General features: G+C 47.9%; 5 protein-coding genes across 5 annotated transcripts; 4 read left to right on the top strand and 1 right to left on the bottom strand.

Annotated features, from left to right (window-relative positions):
- Window positions 1–1,124: 1,124 nt before the first annotated feature.
- On the top strand, window positions 1,125–4,854 carry UREG_02202 (uncharacterized protein; the record flags this gene model as incomplete). Its single annotated transcript, XM_002542640.1, has 3 exons — window positions 1,125–1,319; window positions 1,382–1,455; window positions 1,512–4,854. The coding sequence occupies 3 exons, from the start codon at window positions 1,125–1,127 to the stop codon at window positions 4,852–4,854; spliced, it is 3,612 nt and encodes a 1,203-aa protein (XP_002542686.1).
- Window positions 4,855–6,651: 1,797 nt separating this feature from the next.
- On the top strand, window positions 6,652–7,597 carry UREG_02201 (uncharacterized protein; the record flags this gene model as incomplete). Its single annotated transcript, XM_002542639.1, has 3 exons — window positions 6,652–6,775; window positions 6,840–7,406; window positions 7,458–7,597. 3 exons carry the CDS (start codon window positions 6,652–6,654, stop codon window positions 7,595–7,597), a joined length of 831 nt encoding a protein of 276 aa, XP_002542685.1.
- A 1,537-nt stretch (window positions 7,598–9,134) lies between these two features.
- On the top strand, window positions 9,135–10,257 carry UREG_02200 (uncharacterized protein; the record flags this gene model as incomplete). The annotated part of the gene is made up of 2 exons (XM_002542638.1): window positions 9,135–9,490; window positions 9,543–10,257. 2 exons carry the CDS (start codon window positions 9,135–9,137, stop codon window positions 10,255–10,257), a joined length of 1,071 nt encoding a protein of 356 aa, XP_002542684.1.
- Window positions 10,258–11,473: 1,216 nt separating this feature from the next.
- UREG_02199 (uncharacterized protein) lies at window positions 11,474–12,038 on the top strand (the record flags this gene model as incomplete). Its single annotated transcript, XM_002542637.1, has 2 exons — window positions 11,474–11,782; window positions 11,955–12,038. The coding sequence occupies 2 exons, from the start codon at window positions 11,474–11,476 to the stop codon at window positions 12,036–12,038; spliced, it is 393 nt and encodes a 130-aa protein (XP_002542683.1).
- A 179-nt stretch (window positions 12,039–12,217) lies between these two features.
- UREG_02198 (uncharacterized protein) lies at window positions 12,218–13,058 on the bottom strand (the record flags this gene model as incomplete). The annotated part of the gene is made up of 3 exons (XM_002542636.1): window positions 12,218–12,312; window positions 12,450–12,770; window positions 12,893–13,058. 3 exons carry the CDS (start codon window positions 13,056–13,058, stop codon window positions 12,218–12,220), a joined length of 582 nt encoding a protein of 193 aa, XP_002542682.1.
- Between the last annotated feature and the right edge of the window lie 1,443 nt (window positions 13,059–14,501).

Here is a 14,501-nt window from a genome sequence, read left to right as displayed (position 1 = left end):
CTCTTTACTGGTGAAGGCCACTTTGGAGTAAGTCATCTTTCTTCAGCCGCACTATGCTTTGCACATAACAAGCTGAGTGCCAGTAGGCTGAGAGTTATCCAGCAGAACATCAGTGGACCCTAAATCAAATTTGGGGACCAACACATCTTAGTGGCAGGAATGCTAGCAGCAGAAATATCATTCGGCTCCAGACATGTTGCAGGAGATTCCAACATGGCATTTATCTATTTGATATCAGCGGGCGCAAGGCCTAGAACGGGAGAACCAACATGAGCACATCACAAAAGAATTGAAGACTCTGGTGCTTTTGCATGTTGTTATTCACAATCCATTTCCGGCTCGGAATTTGTTGCCTGGAACGCAATGACTATTATACCCGTCCATCAACTTCGCTTGCGAGAGTCACTTCTGTCAACATATTTGCTATTAATAAATATCCTTGTAATCTTTCGCTCGAGTCGGATGCATTTCCAAAGACCAAGAATGTAACAATCGAGTCAGTTCATATTATGTTGGCATTTTTAGAACCAATTCGTTGAGCAAGTCTCTTCCCTGGGACAATTTTAGACACTCAAGTCGGTAACTATGCCATCCAGGGTCCTCATCATCAACAACAGCCATATCAAGGCCAAAGCGACTTTACATTGATTGCGGATGGCGTCGAAGGAATGGGATTGACTTGTTCAGTTGGCTGACTAATGCGCGACCTTCAATTTTACTTCAAATGGACTAGTGTGGCCTGTCACGGTACCTAGGCTTCCATCCAAAACGCGCTCCGGTTGCCTCCAGTTGGTTGAGCGATCGAAACATCACTTGAGGGCTACAGAGAATTTCAATCCGTTCTCAGTTATGAGAGAAAGTCCCTAAAGGATCTCCGAGCTATGGAAATTAGCCATGGTGACCATCCTCTGTTTAACCCTTGGGAATCTGTGACTTGCCACACTGGAGTTTCCGCTGAGTTTGAAAAGATTCAGCAGATACTATCTTGTTAATCCGTCCTTGGAATCTAAATAAGCCCAAGTAAATGAACTGCATGTTGCTTTGTGTTTTTCCGGAATGCTAAAGGAAGGAGGTGGTTGGCGTATTTTTGCTTCTACTCCGTACACCCTGCTCATATCCAAGCCATGGCGGGAAATGAACCTCAGGTGACCATTGAGTCTGATATCTCCGGAACCCCATTAATAACAGAACGGGAGAATGGTGGGTTGGAAGAAAATGGCCAGGAACCGCTTCCAATGCCAGACGAGTCCAGCCGACTCAGGGCGCTTGATGCAGCTGTCCGAGACCAAAATGATCTAGAAAGAGACATTGGTCGCCAGGTGCGTCATACTCTCAAATCCAAGACCCTATAGCTAGAGCTAACATGGATAATGATGCGTAGGCGGACAGGCTTCTCACCGAGCAGGCTAACGAGAGAGATCAAAGGCGACTGGACCGCACAAAAAACGAAAAAGCGTATGCCCTGGCATCCCTTCATGGAGGCTCTGTATCATGCTAATGACGACCTTCAGAAAGGTTGAAGCACATATTCTTCGGCTCCACCAGCGTCTTTCCCAACCTATTGGCACGACTGCTAGGGTTCGTATCACCGCCGAACTTCAAAATCTGGAATCAAAAATATCCGCACTTGAGCTAGACCTCGAGCAGATACAGCAGCGGATTGATGAAAGATGGCAAGGAGTTGAAGGTGCCGCTGAGGCATCGGAAACTGGAAGATTGCCAAACGAATCCAGACGAGATTACCTCATTCGGACAGGAAAGATTACACCTTTCTCGAAATTCGGAGACGACCGTCGAGGCCCATCAACCGCCTTGCAGGATGCTCTTGTTGATGCGGAAGAAGAGAAGGACGAAGAGCTCGCCCTTGAAGATCTCAATAGCCAGAAGTTTACTTCTCATAGACACCTTTTACGTCCAGGATTTGATTACGGCGAACCAAGTGATACTGACAGCCATGATTCCACGGAATCTCGCCCACAAAAGCGTCGACGACTCGTTAATCGGGTACCCGCGGATCGCAGTGATTTTAGAATCGAGAGATCGGGGCCGCAGACTGCTAAACAGCCGGCGCCAGTATCTGACGATGAGTACGTTGATCCAGGAGAAGCTGTGGTAGAATCCAGCGAAGAAGAAGGGGAAGAGTCATCAGATATGTCGACAACGAAACCTAAATCGAAACGCAAAAGCCATAAAAGTAGGTCAACGGGTATGGTGGATTTCCAAGGGGTTGATGATGGCAACGAACAAGTATACCAGTCGAGACTGCATGATTGGGTTTCCCGAAGATCTGAAGCTCGAAATCGGGCTGGAATTGGTCACGAAGGGACGGCTCAGACAACAGATGAAGACAATGCAGCACCCGAAGAATGGTTTCTACCACACCCAAAGGTTGCCGATACGATGCTTGATAATGGGTATCGAATCCCAGGAGACATCTACCCTTATCTTTTTGACTATCAGAAAACAGGGGTTCAGTGGCTCTGGGAACTACATCAACAACGTGTCGGTGGGATCATCGGAGACGAAATGGGCCTTGGAAAAACAATCCAGGTCATTGCCTTCCTTGCTGGGCTCCACTACAGCAAAAAGCTCACCGGTCCCGTAATTGTTGTTTGCCCCCCAACCGTGATGAAGCAATGGGTAAACGAATTTCACCGATGGTGGCCTCCGCTCCGTGTTTCAATATTGCATACTTCGGGTAGCGGTATGGTAAATATCAAGAAAGAAAGCTATGCAGAAGACAGATTGATGTCGGAAATCTGGGAACCAGACCGGCCAACACGGTTGCCAGGGGGACAAAAGGGGGCAAGACGCATATTGAAGCGCGTTTTAGAAGACGGCCACGTCCTTATTACGACTTATGCAGGTTTGCAGACGTATGCATCGCTTTTAATTCCTGTCGATTGGAGCTGCGCGATCCTTGACGAAGGACACAAGATACGCAATCCAGATACAGCCATAACAATACATTGTAAAGAATTACGAACAGCTCACCGCCTTATACTCTCTGGAACGCCAATGCAAAACAATTTGACCGAACTTTGGTCGTTGTTTGACTTTGTCTTTCCAATGAGATTGGGTACATTGGTAAATTTCCGAAATCAGTTCGAGTTCCCCATCCGGACCGGAGGATATGCCAATGCCTCCAACTTGCAAGTACAAACTGCGGCGAAATGCGCTGAGACTCTAAAGGATGCAATCAGCCCCTATCTGCTCCAGCGGTTCAAAATCGATGTTGCAGCGGATTTGCCGAAGAAAACAGAGCAAGTACTCTTTTGCAAACTGACAAGAGTTCAGCGAGCCGCTTATGAAGCGTTTCTCGGATCTAATGAAATGGCGTCGATAATGCGAGGACGGAGAGATGTCTTGTATGGGGTCGACATCCTCCGCAAAATTTGCAATCATCCTGATCTCCCTGAACACAGAACTCTGTCCCAAAAATCTGACTACAATTATGGAAGTGGAGTCAAATCTGGCAAAATGCAGGTTGTCAAATCCTTGATTGAATTGTGGAAAGAAACCGGGCATAAAACGCTTCTCTTTGCTCAGCATCGGATTATGTTGGATATCCTGGAGAAATTCATGAAATCGTTGCCTGGCTTCAACTATCGACGAATGGATGGCAATACTCCTATCAAAATCCGTCAGAGTATTGTTGACGAGTTCAATACTGACCCGGACATCCATGTCTTCTTGTTAACTACAAAGGTCGGAGGACTTGGAGTCAATTTAACGGGTGCGGATAGGGTCATCATTTATGATCCAGATTGGAACCCTTCTACTGATTTACAAGCGCGAGAACGGGCCTGGAGACTGGGTCAGAAGCGCGAAGTGACCATATACCGGCTGATGACAGCCGGGACCATTGAAGAGAAAATATATCACCGGCAGATCTTCAAACAGTTCCTGACGAATAAAATCTTAAAAGACCCTAAGCAGCGGCAAACCTTTCAGATGAGCGACCTTCATGATTTGTTTACCCTGGGGAATGATGGCCCAACCGAAACCAGCAGGCTGTTTCAAGATGCTGATGTCACATTCAATGAGGGCAATGATAGCGCCAAAGCTGCTGAGAAGCCCCAGCCAGTACAAACAGAACAAGAAGAGGATAAAATCAGTAGAGTCGCCGGAGTAACATCCCTCGAGAAATATGAGTCAGAAACCAGCACACCAGCCGGAACTGACGCTGCAACCAAAGCCGCACCCGCATCGAGTTCGGATTCACGCCTGATGGAAACCATATTCGCCCGCTCTGGCGTTCACTCTGCAATTGAGCACGAACAAATTATCGGCGGTAGAAAGCGCGGCGTCAAAGCTGACCCTAAAATCATCGAAGCAGAAGCCAAGCGCGTCGCTGCACAAGCCGCCGAAGAGCTCCTTAAGGCACAAAAAGTCGCTAGAACCGTACCGGTGGGCACACCTACCTGGACCGGTCAATTTGGCACGGCGGGCCGGCCAGAGGAGAGAAATGCCCCTCTAGGAACTGTGCCCGTCTACGCAGGCGGAAATGGACCACGTAGAACGGTTGGTGGCCCATCGTCAGCCAGCATCATTGCGAACTTGACCAACCGTGCTGTTGGACATCAATCGTCGTCGGGGAGAAATAGCCCCGTTCGATCGGGTGCTAACAGCCCCCGGGGTAAGGATTTCATGGCGATGATTCGAGACTATATTATTGCACAGGGAGGTGCAGTATATACGCAAATGTTAGTGGACCATTTCAACAGATTCTGCGATTCGCCGAGGGCAACTGCCGAATTCAAGGAAATGCTGAGGACCATTGCGGTGTTGGAGAAGACCGGGAGTCAAGCCAGGGGCAAATGGGTGCTAAAACCCGAGTATTCACAGAAATAAGAATTTTTTATAGGCGATAACCACTCATCTGCGGAGTTTATTAGTTCTTTGGAGTGGCTTCAAAGTTATAATTACCTAACAAACAGGTGAAATATTGAGTTGAGAACGTTGGAAATCAAGATACTGTGCAACTTTCTCAATGTATCCCACGGATAGTCCTAAACGATTTTGTTGCTCTACATAACCGCACGTAGGATCTAATACGTCATGGTAAGTATAGAGTACTCCACAGATACGCTTCAAAAGTAGCTTTGAGCCAGTGTCCAGCACCTTTAAATCTGGGGTGAGGGAGATATGGCAAATGCTTGATATAAAAGCAGCGTGGCCACCACCTTCGACGACGACTTCCTCTCTGGACAAGCTACTCACTCACTTAAGCACCGTCTTTCAATCCTTGTTGCTTTCGTCAATTCCAAGTTGCCAATGCCAACATGATTGCCCAGCTCGTTCTTTTCTTTCTCTTGCCCATCCTCTCCCTAGCTGTGCCGGCGCCTCCGGGAGCGAGACTATACCACATCCGCAATTCGGAGGGTCTCTATCTATCCCCATATCACATCTACGCTGGTATCTCCGATGCGGTTTTCGTTCCAGACCCAGACAGAGCTAGCCGCGGGTACTTGGACGGAACAGATCAGATGTTCCAAGTCCAGTCGGAGTTGCGCTGGGGTTTGGTGATAATTCCACAGCCGAAGACGGGTGAGTCGTCTCCCCCGGCGCTTGAGGGACAAGGTTCAGCGGCTCACAATGGGGAACTAGAATTGTCAACTGTGCGAATGATGGCCGATCACTCTACTGGTGGATTTGCCATTCAAGACGGCCAGCTTGTGTGGCAAGGCGATAACGAGGTCGAACCTGGCGGGTGGCTCGGTGAGCGTTAGTCCCATCTCACAAAACATTTCAAAAGGTTAACAGTTCCTCCCAATTAGTTTGTGACGGGCCGCATGAGTTCCCTCAACTTTACTGGGGGCGCGATGGCGACAGTAGTTCAGCCCGGTCCTGTTCGCCGACGACGCTGAGGGTCGAGTATATCCAAAGCCAAGTTCGCCTGTGAAAGATCACGAGTCGCAAGACCCAAGCCACGGAATGGGCATTTGAAAGAGTAGAACCGCTGGACATCTGGCAGCAATGGCAACGAAAACCGAGAAGATCGAGCAGTTCCGAGTCTGAAGGGAGTGGGAGAAGAAGTGAAACAATCAGGGTGCTAAAATTAGGGGAATCTAGCCTGCTCGTGTCACGTACCTGTAAATTACACATCCTGTAGCCAATGAGGACGTATCGTACTGTAATGGACGTTGATGTCTCACCCGTGACGATAATCGTCGACTTCAATCTTTTTCGCTTCAGGAACGGACAACTCGCACCCTCAGCTCTTCGCTCGCTTCCTGCTGAGAACATTCGTTTGGAAAAAGAGAAGGTTATTTTGAGGTCAAGAGGAAACTGTTTTGCGGCATTTCCCATTATTTCATTCGCTCGTTAGATCACTTCGAGTCCTCAAGGTCGACCGCCCGTTCGCCCCCCTCTATCGAACACTCCAGCGAGGCCGGAAGCATTGCAGCCTTTTTGATACTACTGGTTCTACGCTCCATTTTGGTTTTGGCTGAGACGGTAGATTCTCGGAATCCTCGATTGGGAGAATTTTCATACACCTGATTCCACACCCAGTTAGCCGGAGAGTTCTAGCGAGACCTATCTTTTGGATAATCAGCGAGGGAGTGCGAGCCGAAATATTGTTAGAAAGAGTGCTACGATTACTTAGTTTCGCCGTTAATTAGGCGATTTGCGAAGTTGTCTCACAAAATGCGAACCTTCAGCTTTATTTTAATAATATGCTCGCTGCTCGTGCTGGCATCGTCCGTTGCAGCCTCTTATCCTCCGGAAAGAAGACGTTTGAATAATGGCTTTGTTAAACGACAGGATTCAGGTGAGTCTTTTATAGTGCCACGCAAATTCGCCTATGAGCCCTCATAGCTCTAACTTGATATCAGAAACGATCACAGATAATACAGAGTCGAGTAGACCTACGAGAACGACCAACACAGCGGACCCATCCGATACCGAGACAGCTGATTCCACCGAAACTGGCACAGATGATGCCTCAAAAACTGGCACCAACACCAAAAGTACGGGAACAAGGACCACTAAATCCAGAGTCACATCCGTGGATCCGCGCTCTCCACCTGGAGGTATCAAGATGATAACTCCGGCGCCCACCGCAGATAGCACGTACGTAAAGATAGGTGACTTTGCAACATTCGCCTGGAACTATACTTCCGTCAAAGTTACCCCTTCTGCTATCGATGTGGTTGCGTACTGCACGAAGAACAAGCACTACTACACAATTGCAGCAAATCAAAGCATGCAAGAAACCGGTATCGTGACTTGGGACACGAGCAAATACAAGACGGAAGATGTGCCTCTATTGACGGAAATATACACTCTCCTTGTCTATGATGTCGAAGTTGGACCCTCGGATCTCCCTGGTCCAGGCCGTTTGGGAGGCCAAGGCCTCAAATTTGGAGTATACTCGCCTCAGCCATATACGCCTTTAAGTAGTATGTTTTGCCCATCCAGCGGGTGCGATTCGATACTAACCTTGACTATAGAATCTGAATGTGTAACATGTCTTGATAACGGTGCCTTATCTGGAACTCAGCAGCAAGCGCTTTTCTTTATGTTTGGCATGATTGCAATCACTATTTGCTCTTTCGGTTGGTTTGCCAGTGGCTTTGGGCTATTTGCTTAACCCGCCCCCGTTTCTGCTTGCCGCAAAGAAAATTTCCACTTTCCCCTTTATAATTCCATTCTTTGTCGATGATATATCTCCACATATGTAATACTCCTCTTTTCAACTGATCCTTTTGAGCTGATGTCATTTTGCATTTTGCTTGTGCAATTGTATCATTCTATTGCAACTTTCTGGCTGTGATACTCTCTGCAGATCTGTGCAATCCAGAGAGGCTGCTCTCTTGCTATCTATTGCACTGCTTTCTTAATAATTATTTACCCCTCGATTTGTCTTTGGAATGTTCTGGAAAGCATGTTTGGCTGGCGATTTTGTCTCACATTCGCGGTGGAGTTACCTGGATTTCTCGGCTCAGTGGTCTCCTTTTTGTCTCTTTGCACATTGTTGAAAAGGCAGGAAATTCATTCTTCCATAGCTAGTATGTTTGCTCTTCACACAACTATAGATATGCAATATGATCCCGAATTGCGGTGAAGAAGGCGCCCTTGAGGCCACAGAACCCAGTGGCCATTTTGTGTACCGCCTTGCAGGGGAGGCATGCGTGTCTCCGCCGTCAACAAGCTGTCAGAATATCAACCTTGCCAATACACGCCGCTGTGTAGATATCATCGATCTCAGCTGCGCGGCGGATAGCTCGAACAAGGGCACTTCTCCCAATGAACTGATGGTTGCAAGTTCAGGCTTTCGGGGTCGTAGCCTATCAGCCCAAGGCCGCCATGTTACGGTAAGCTATGCTCGTCATGTTGGGGTTGACCTTGTTGTACCAGTGCCTGTGGAGTTTGGGCCCAAGTTCAAAGCACCTGTTCTTAGGATTTCGTCGAAGTTGTTGGGGCTCAAACTCATCCCAGGTTGCGAGATTCAAGTCATTTGGCCCGACGGAATTCTCGGCCCGAGAGACCATGACGACCTCAAGGCTCAAGGCTCAACCTCCCCAAAAGGTCGACGATGTACGCAGGTCGCCGCCATATGTTTTGGTCCTTCATATAGGGGCCTCTCCCAAGCCTTCGGCGCTGCTTAGCGGTCCTTGACTTGTAGGGCTGCAGAGACCAACTCCCCCGCAAGATCACCCCTAAACTCAAGCCCGCGAACGCCCGAAAATGCGCCAACTCCGTAATATCATCACTGTTCTCGAGTGATGAATGGCTGATGTTTCTTTTTATATTCAAAAGGCTGGAAGTTTACTAGAAGTTTCAGTCTTACCAAGGAACAGAAGCTGGCTAATATGACTGCCTAAAGGATTTCATGGATCTACAGGAGAAGTTCCTTGTGATGGCTCTGAGTACCACGCACCATCATGATGATATCAGATTTTGCTGTCATCTTGAGCTCATGGACTGTTGTGTTCTCCCCTGGGAGACTAGCTTGTTTATACTGCTAGGGCTATGAAGGAGCTTCCTTCCTCAATAAACCCTCTTTTGCTTTCTCTCACTTCACGTTCTGAAGACTCGAAGCTCTGAACGCGTGTTTTCTCTTAGGATTGTCCTTAAATATCCTCTTCTTCCATCCCTCGTCTTCACTTAGTTATATTCTTGAAGCCATGGATCAAATGGGGCCTCACATCCATGTTGTGTCACCGGATGTCGCGTTAAAGAGTCTTGAAACATACGAGCTCATCGGTTTCGACACCGATACAGCTACCAAAATGTGGAAGAGCTTCGTTCATGCACCGGAGGATGACGATGCTCCTGATACCGAGTTTCTAGATTATGCCAGATTCCAGATCGAACATACAGGTGTCCGTGATATCGACTCGCTGTCCGACGATTGGGAGGAAGCGATGAAGCGCATAGGAATCAATGCGTCCTTACGCTCTTCAATAATGATGCCTGAGTTTGAAGATTTGCGCGCGACCCTTCCTGCAAGCACTGGCTCATTGAAGCTATCGAAATTTGCGTACCAAGCGCTACAGGGATTTGGATGAACAATTAAAGATGGAGCTGGCAAGACGCCAACACATCAAAAAGATATCCGGCCACCAACCGTCTTACAAGGAGGAGTCTGCATCCGCTCCCGCTCCCGCATCAACCGCCCAGGGGGCTCCGCTCGCTCTCGACCGATGTACGATGATCTGGAGGGCATGTAGTCGATCTAGCGCGGAAGAATTCACCAATACCGACCCATCATATCTTAACTTGAATCCAATGTCCAGTGCTCCAGGGGATTTTAGCGGGTATACTCGCCTTGCATCCTGGACCCCACAGAAAGAGACTGCCGACCGGTATGCGACGTGGCTGAGGTACAAGGTTCCCATTGCAGAGATCGCAATCATACAAGTAGCGATACCAGAAACCCTAATCAAGTCACTATCAGTGGCATATCTGTGGTCCAATGGCGCGCCGTCGGAAGCAGACCGATGGAGGAAGATCGTGTGGACAAGCAGGCGCGCACAAACGATTCCGAGGGATCTTTTCGATCTCGAACGTGTGGACCTATGGATCGGTCACATTGCATCTGGCAGGTACTGCAATTTCGTCACAATGAAGGACCCGAGCGAGATAAAGGATTCAGACGTTCTCAATATCAACATCGACAACACCGCGACAAAGGCCATACAATGGGTGTTTTACACGAGCCATGCTAGGGACGTCTTCTGCAAGGGATGCGCGGGCAAAGTGTGGGTTCATGGTCTTGGGAGACTTTTGGGAGGGAAGATGGAGTAAATTCTGTGGCCTGCCTTGATGTGGCTCGTTCACGGTTAATTGACACAACGATATGATAATAATGAGAAGGATATCTGCACGGATGCATGAAAGCTCGCGGTTGATGCACGTAGATAATAAAGGGCAGAAGAAAATCCGCTTTCTCACCTTAATCAGAAGCCTTATATTTGTACCCTCACGGATGACTATACCACCCAAGGCTGCGGGAGTCTTCGGGCCATAATAACCTGGGGGAAGGACGAGTGCATAGGCGGACGGGGAGGACGAGAATGAAGGTTTCGGTCGACGGCTCTGGATTCATGATCTATCAAGGTGTTAGATCATTGTTCTGGCTAGCATGGGGGGAAGAAGGAGGGTTTACAGCCCGGATGAAGCTAGAAAAGGGGGTTCGATGGTTGGGTTATGCAGCTGTTGTCGTCAAAAGAAGACTAGACGGTGGATAAGGCATTTAGATATACGGAGTATGCCAGTGCTATTTCAGCAAATGACTTTACCTCATGTAAAAGAACTGTAACCTCCCCTCTCTTCCCTTGGCTGCCCAGGGAACTAGTTAATTGTATTGACCATAAACTGTGACAGAGCGCCTTTGCCCCTGGCTGCTGAGCAGCTTCATTTTTATTGAGAGGATCTGATTCTCTCAAGTGAATGATCTAAAATGGAAATGGAATTCTTGTCATGGTGATTTTCTTAAAGCAGTGTAATCTTCGCACTCAAATAGTAGGCTGATGTGTCTGGAGCAGCAGCAAGCAGCCTTGCCTGGAGTAGAGATCACATTGTTTGCGTCCAGATACCGGCCAGCATGCCCATCTCAATCCATTCTGCAGCCCAACCGCAAAAAGATACTAATTTGCGTCATGTCGTTTGATCTACTTACATATTGGTGTGACGAAGGTTGACAAAATGAGCATTCGTACATGTGGTCAGTTCTTTTTAATGATTTTAAGAAATGCCGATCTACACAAGGGGTGAGAAGCAGATCATAGGCTGGGGAGCTGATTGCTTGAAATCAAACAAAAAAGGAATGCAAAACCTAGAGGTGGAAAGAGATGTTTGCAATATGGGATAACTAGAGTACAAAAAGATGTTGAGGTCGCTGCTCTGCTGCTCTGCTGCCCGTATTCCCGATTTTTCGGATTTTTCGTGATATACTCAACAGAGCGATCGATAGCCCGTTTCTCCACCCTCGGAATCAGAACGAAATCCAAACGCAGCTGATATGCCACGACAGAAAGGCTTCATCTGGCCTAAAGATCCCCTGCCTGGAAAACCTCTAAAATGGCCTTTTGGGCAACGCTTCAAGGACGTTTTACGGGGCAAAGGTCCGGATATATTCGTCGGTAATATCGATGGGCCAAACGCGAGCCCCAAAACACCGCGTTGGGCTCGATGGCAAGACGTGTATGGCGTTCCAGACGACGATCCGACGCTCCCACCGCTCTTCAAATGCTGCGACCGTGGATTGCAAAGATATGATTTCAGGACGAGAACATATAAAGTCCCTGATGCCGCTACTTGGAGTTATGTGGTGTATCCGGAGGACGAGGGAATGGGCGGCATCGAACAGCCGTTAATGTTTTGGAATGCACAAGGAGACCGGTTTCTGCATCCTAATTTGGGGCATTGGATGATGTGATTATATTTTTGCTGGCAAAAGTCGGGGTTGTCTAGCGCGCGCATGCTATTATCCTCCAACACAGCTAGGATGGTACGGCTCCCATGTGAGCGAACTCCCCACATCTAAAGACGCTGCCTTCTGGGGATTTCGTATCACTGGTAGCTGAGCGCTGCGATCAAGTAAACGACTGCAACCGGTGCATGGCGCAGTTTTGATATTGGAATAGGAAGAAATAAGATTCTACAAGAGTACGCGGTTAATTAGGCTTGTCGAATAAGGGGAGGCCATTCAAACCCTACCAAAAGATATGCTAGGTCCCATTTCCTGTCTCGAGATTGGATGCAGTTAAATATACCATGCTCGAGCTTCGTTGCATGTAATCGTGACTCCAGTGTAACGTTCCATTCTTCCACTCGTTGGCCAGTCGAATCGTTGACTTGCTGAACCAAAAAGCACATAGATATAGCTTGTAGCAACAAGGTAAACCGGGGGGTATTCTCAACGCATTGTATATTTTTAACGGCCAAGCCAGAGGCCTTGTTTGCCGCAAAAGACTCGACAATCTTTTTCCACTCACTGTTGGTAGACGCGAGTAGTTTCTTCTCTTCTTCCTCCTGTTCGTTTCTCTGTTCCTCATCCTTCAACCTCTTTTCTGTGTCAAATCGGGTCAATATCGCGCCGTAATCTCGCTCCCATGTTCCAGTAGTTTGAGGATAGTTTCCGTCGCTTTCCTTCAGCTTTTCTTTAGCTCGGTCAAAAGCAGCCTGCGTTTCTGGACTTCGCCACGCAGCTTTGAAGGCCTCAATTTCTTGATGTCCTTCGCGCGTAGTTTGGCTCAATTGATCGAACAGTTCCTGTGGAGATTTGGGGCCTGAAAAACGGTCATCTCCTTTTCTTCCTGCAATTATGGGAGCCAAGGGAGACCATAAGCGCGTTGGCACAAGAGTTCGCAGTTTTTGTATCTAACAAAGCGTTAACAATGAAAATATAACAGTAAAGGCAAAGGAAGTCAGCTATAACTTGCCTTTGCGTCCAGTTCCTGTAACTGCGCTAGAGCTGAAACGAGCCTCCTCTCAGAGTCACAGCCATCAGAAGCCATATCAGGATCAAATTTCTTGATATCCTCCGGGCTTCCAGCAGCGATATTCTGGGGAACGCTGCTTTTTGTATCGAGAGGTGCCGCCATCGGGAATGATAGCCCTAATAGGACTTGTAAACAAAGTCCCAAGCGAAATACTACACAAAATCACTCTGTAGGCCAAATCTAACAGCCCGGTAGGTGCAACAGCCACTTGCAGCAAAGTATCGGCCTCTCACAACCAGAAACCAGTACCCTAGCGACGGGGCAGCTGACCAGATGAGATTTGTACTTTGCAGGCTACTTCTCAGCTAAGATTAACAAGTAACTGTGGTTGAATTGTGAGTGTTGAATCAAGCAGACAAAGACCAGTCCGTCCCTCGTTGACTACCTAACAAGCTGACCTCCCGCTAGCAAACGGAATCGGAACAATGTTGATCCACCAAGGACCACAACATATAAACTGCAGGCTTCCACCACAAGGGCCAAGAGGGAAGATATGGCATTCTTTCTTCATCCCTCTCGCTGTCCCACTCGCTATGCTATTATTTGCTTGCTAGAGAATCCTTTCGGTCTTTCTGAGTCAGTACCTGGAGATGATAGATGGGTGCGGCTACGACATGTCAACCATCTTGGAATAGGCTCATAGAGGCACATTGAAACCGAGAGAAAGATAGTTGAACATGTTGGTAGATTGCTTCGTTCTAGACGCTCGGCGCTTCAGTGGTGATGCAAAGGCTTAAAACATCCATGTGGTCGGACGTTGAAGGAGTATGCCAAAGAAAGCAGGTATTAAACCTTTCGATCTGGCGGATATGTGAAGCATGGCCCTGGAGACTGAGGGAGTAGTTACTGGCCTGGGAACTTTGTCATGCAGGAGCTTGGCCTTGGCTGCTCTTATCAGAACGGCGGCGAGGAACGGCCCTTTGCAGGGATGAGAATAGTGATGCATTCATGAAGTGCCATTTTGTAAAATTGAAAATATTTGCCTATCTTTCATGTACCGTACAATATTAATAGTCTTATTAACCCCCTGCATTACTTATTTTAATCAACAAGACAACTCGCACAAGAGCTGTGTTGATTAGTTATATCGTTGATATTTGAACCAGAAGATTGATGAACCTGCTTCTGTTCGTGTTTGAGTATCAGATTGGTTACGGAGTGCATGTTGCAGAGAATGAGTTGTCACTATGGAACTCCGTGGAATGATGATCTTGGCTTGATACTCCGTTCTCCAAGATGATATTCTGACCAAGCCGAAACACAGGCCTCGAAATTATCAGCCTGCTAGCGGGCTCAACCGTCTCTGAAACCTTTTCTCTCGGACTGTGGGGAATCAGATTGCAGTTCTGCCATAACCTTTCAGTTCGCTTGTTACCCGAGGACTAGGGATGTCGATTGAGTTCAACGGTGTCAAAGGCGGCCTGGAATCCTTTTCAATCGAGTTAGCGCGGCGTCCTGAACACACTCAACACGGCTCAAAGTCTGAAGTCCTGTTCTGACGAAAGTCACCTTCTCGTTTCCAGCACCGGATTCACAAACCGGCAG

This window comes from Uncinocarpus reesii, genomic scaffold (genome assembly GCF_000003515.1).
Source record: "Uncinocarpus reesii 1704 scaffold_1 genomic scaffold, whole genome shotgun sequence".
Classification (NCBI taxonomy): Eukaryota; Fungi; Ascomycota; class Eurotiomycetes; order Onygenales; family Onygenaceae; genus Uncinocarpus; species Uncinocarpus reesii.
Note: the sequence above shows the minus strand (reverse complement) of the source record. Positions and strands in the feature narration are given on the sequence as shown.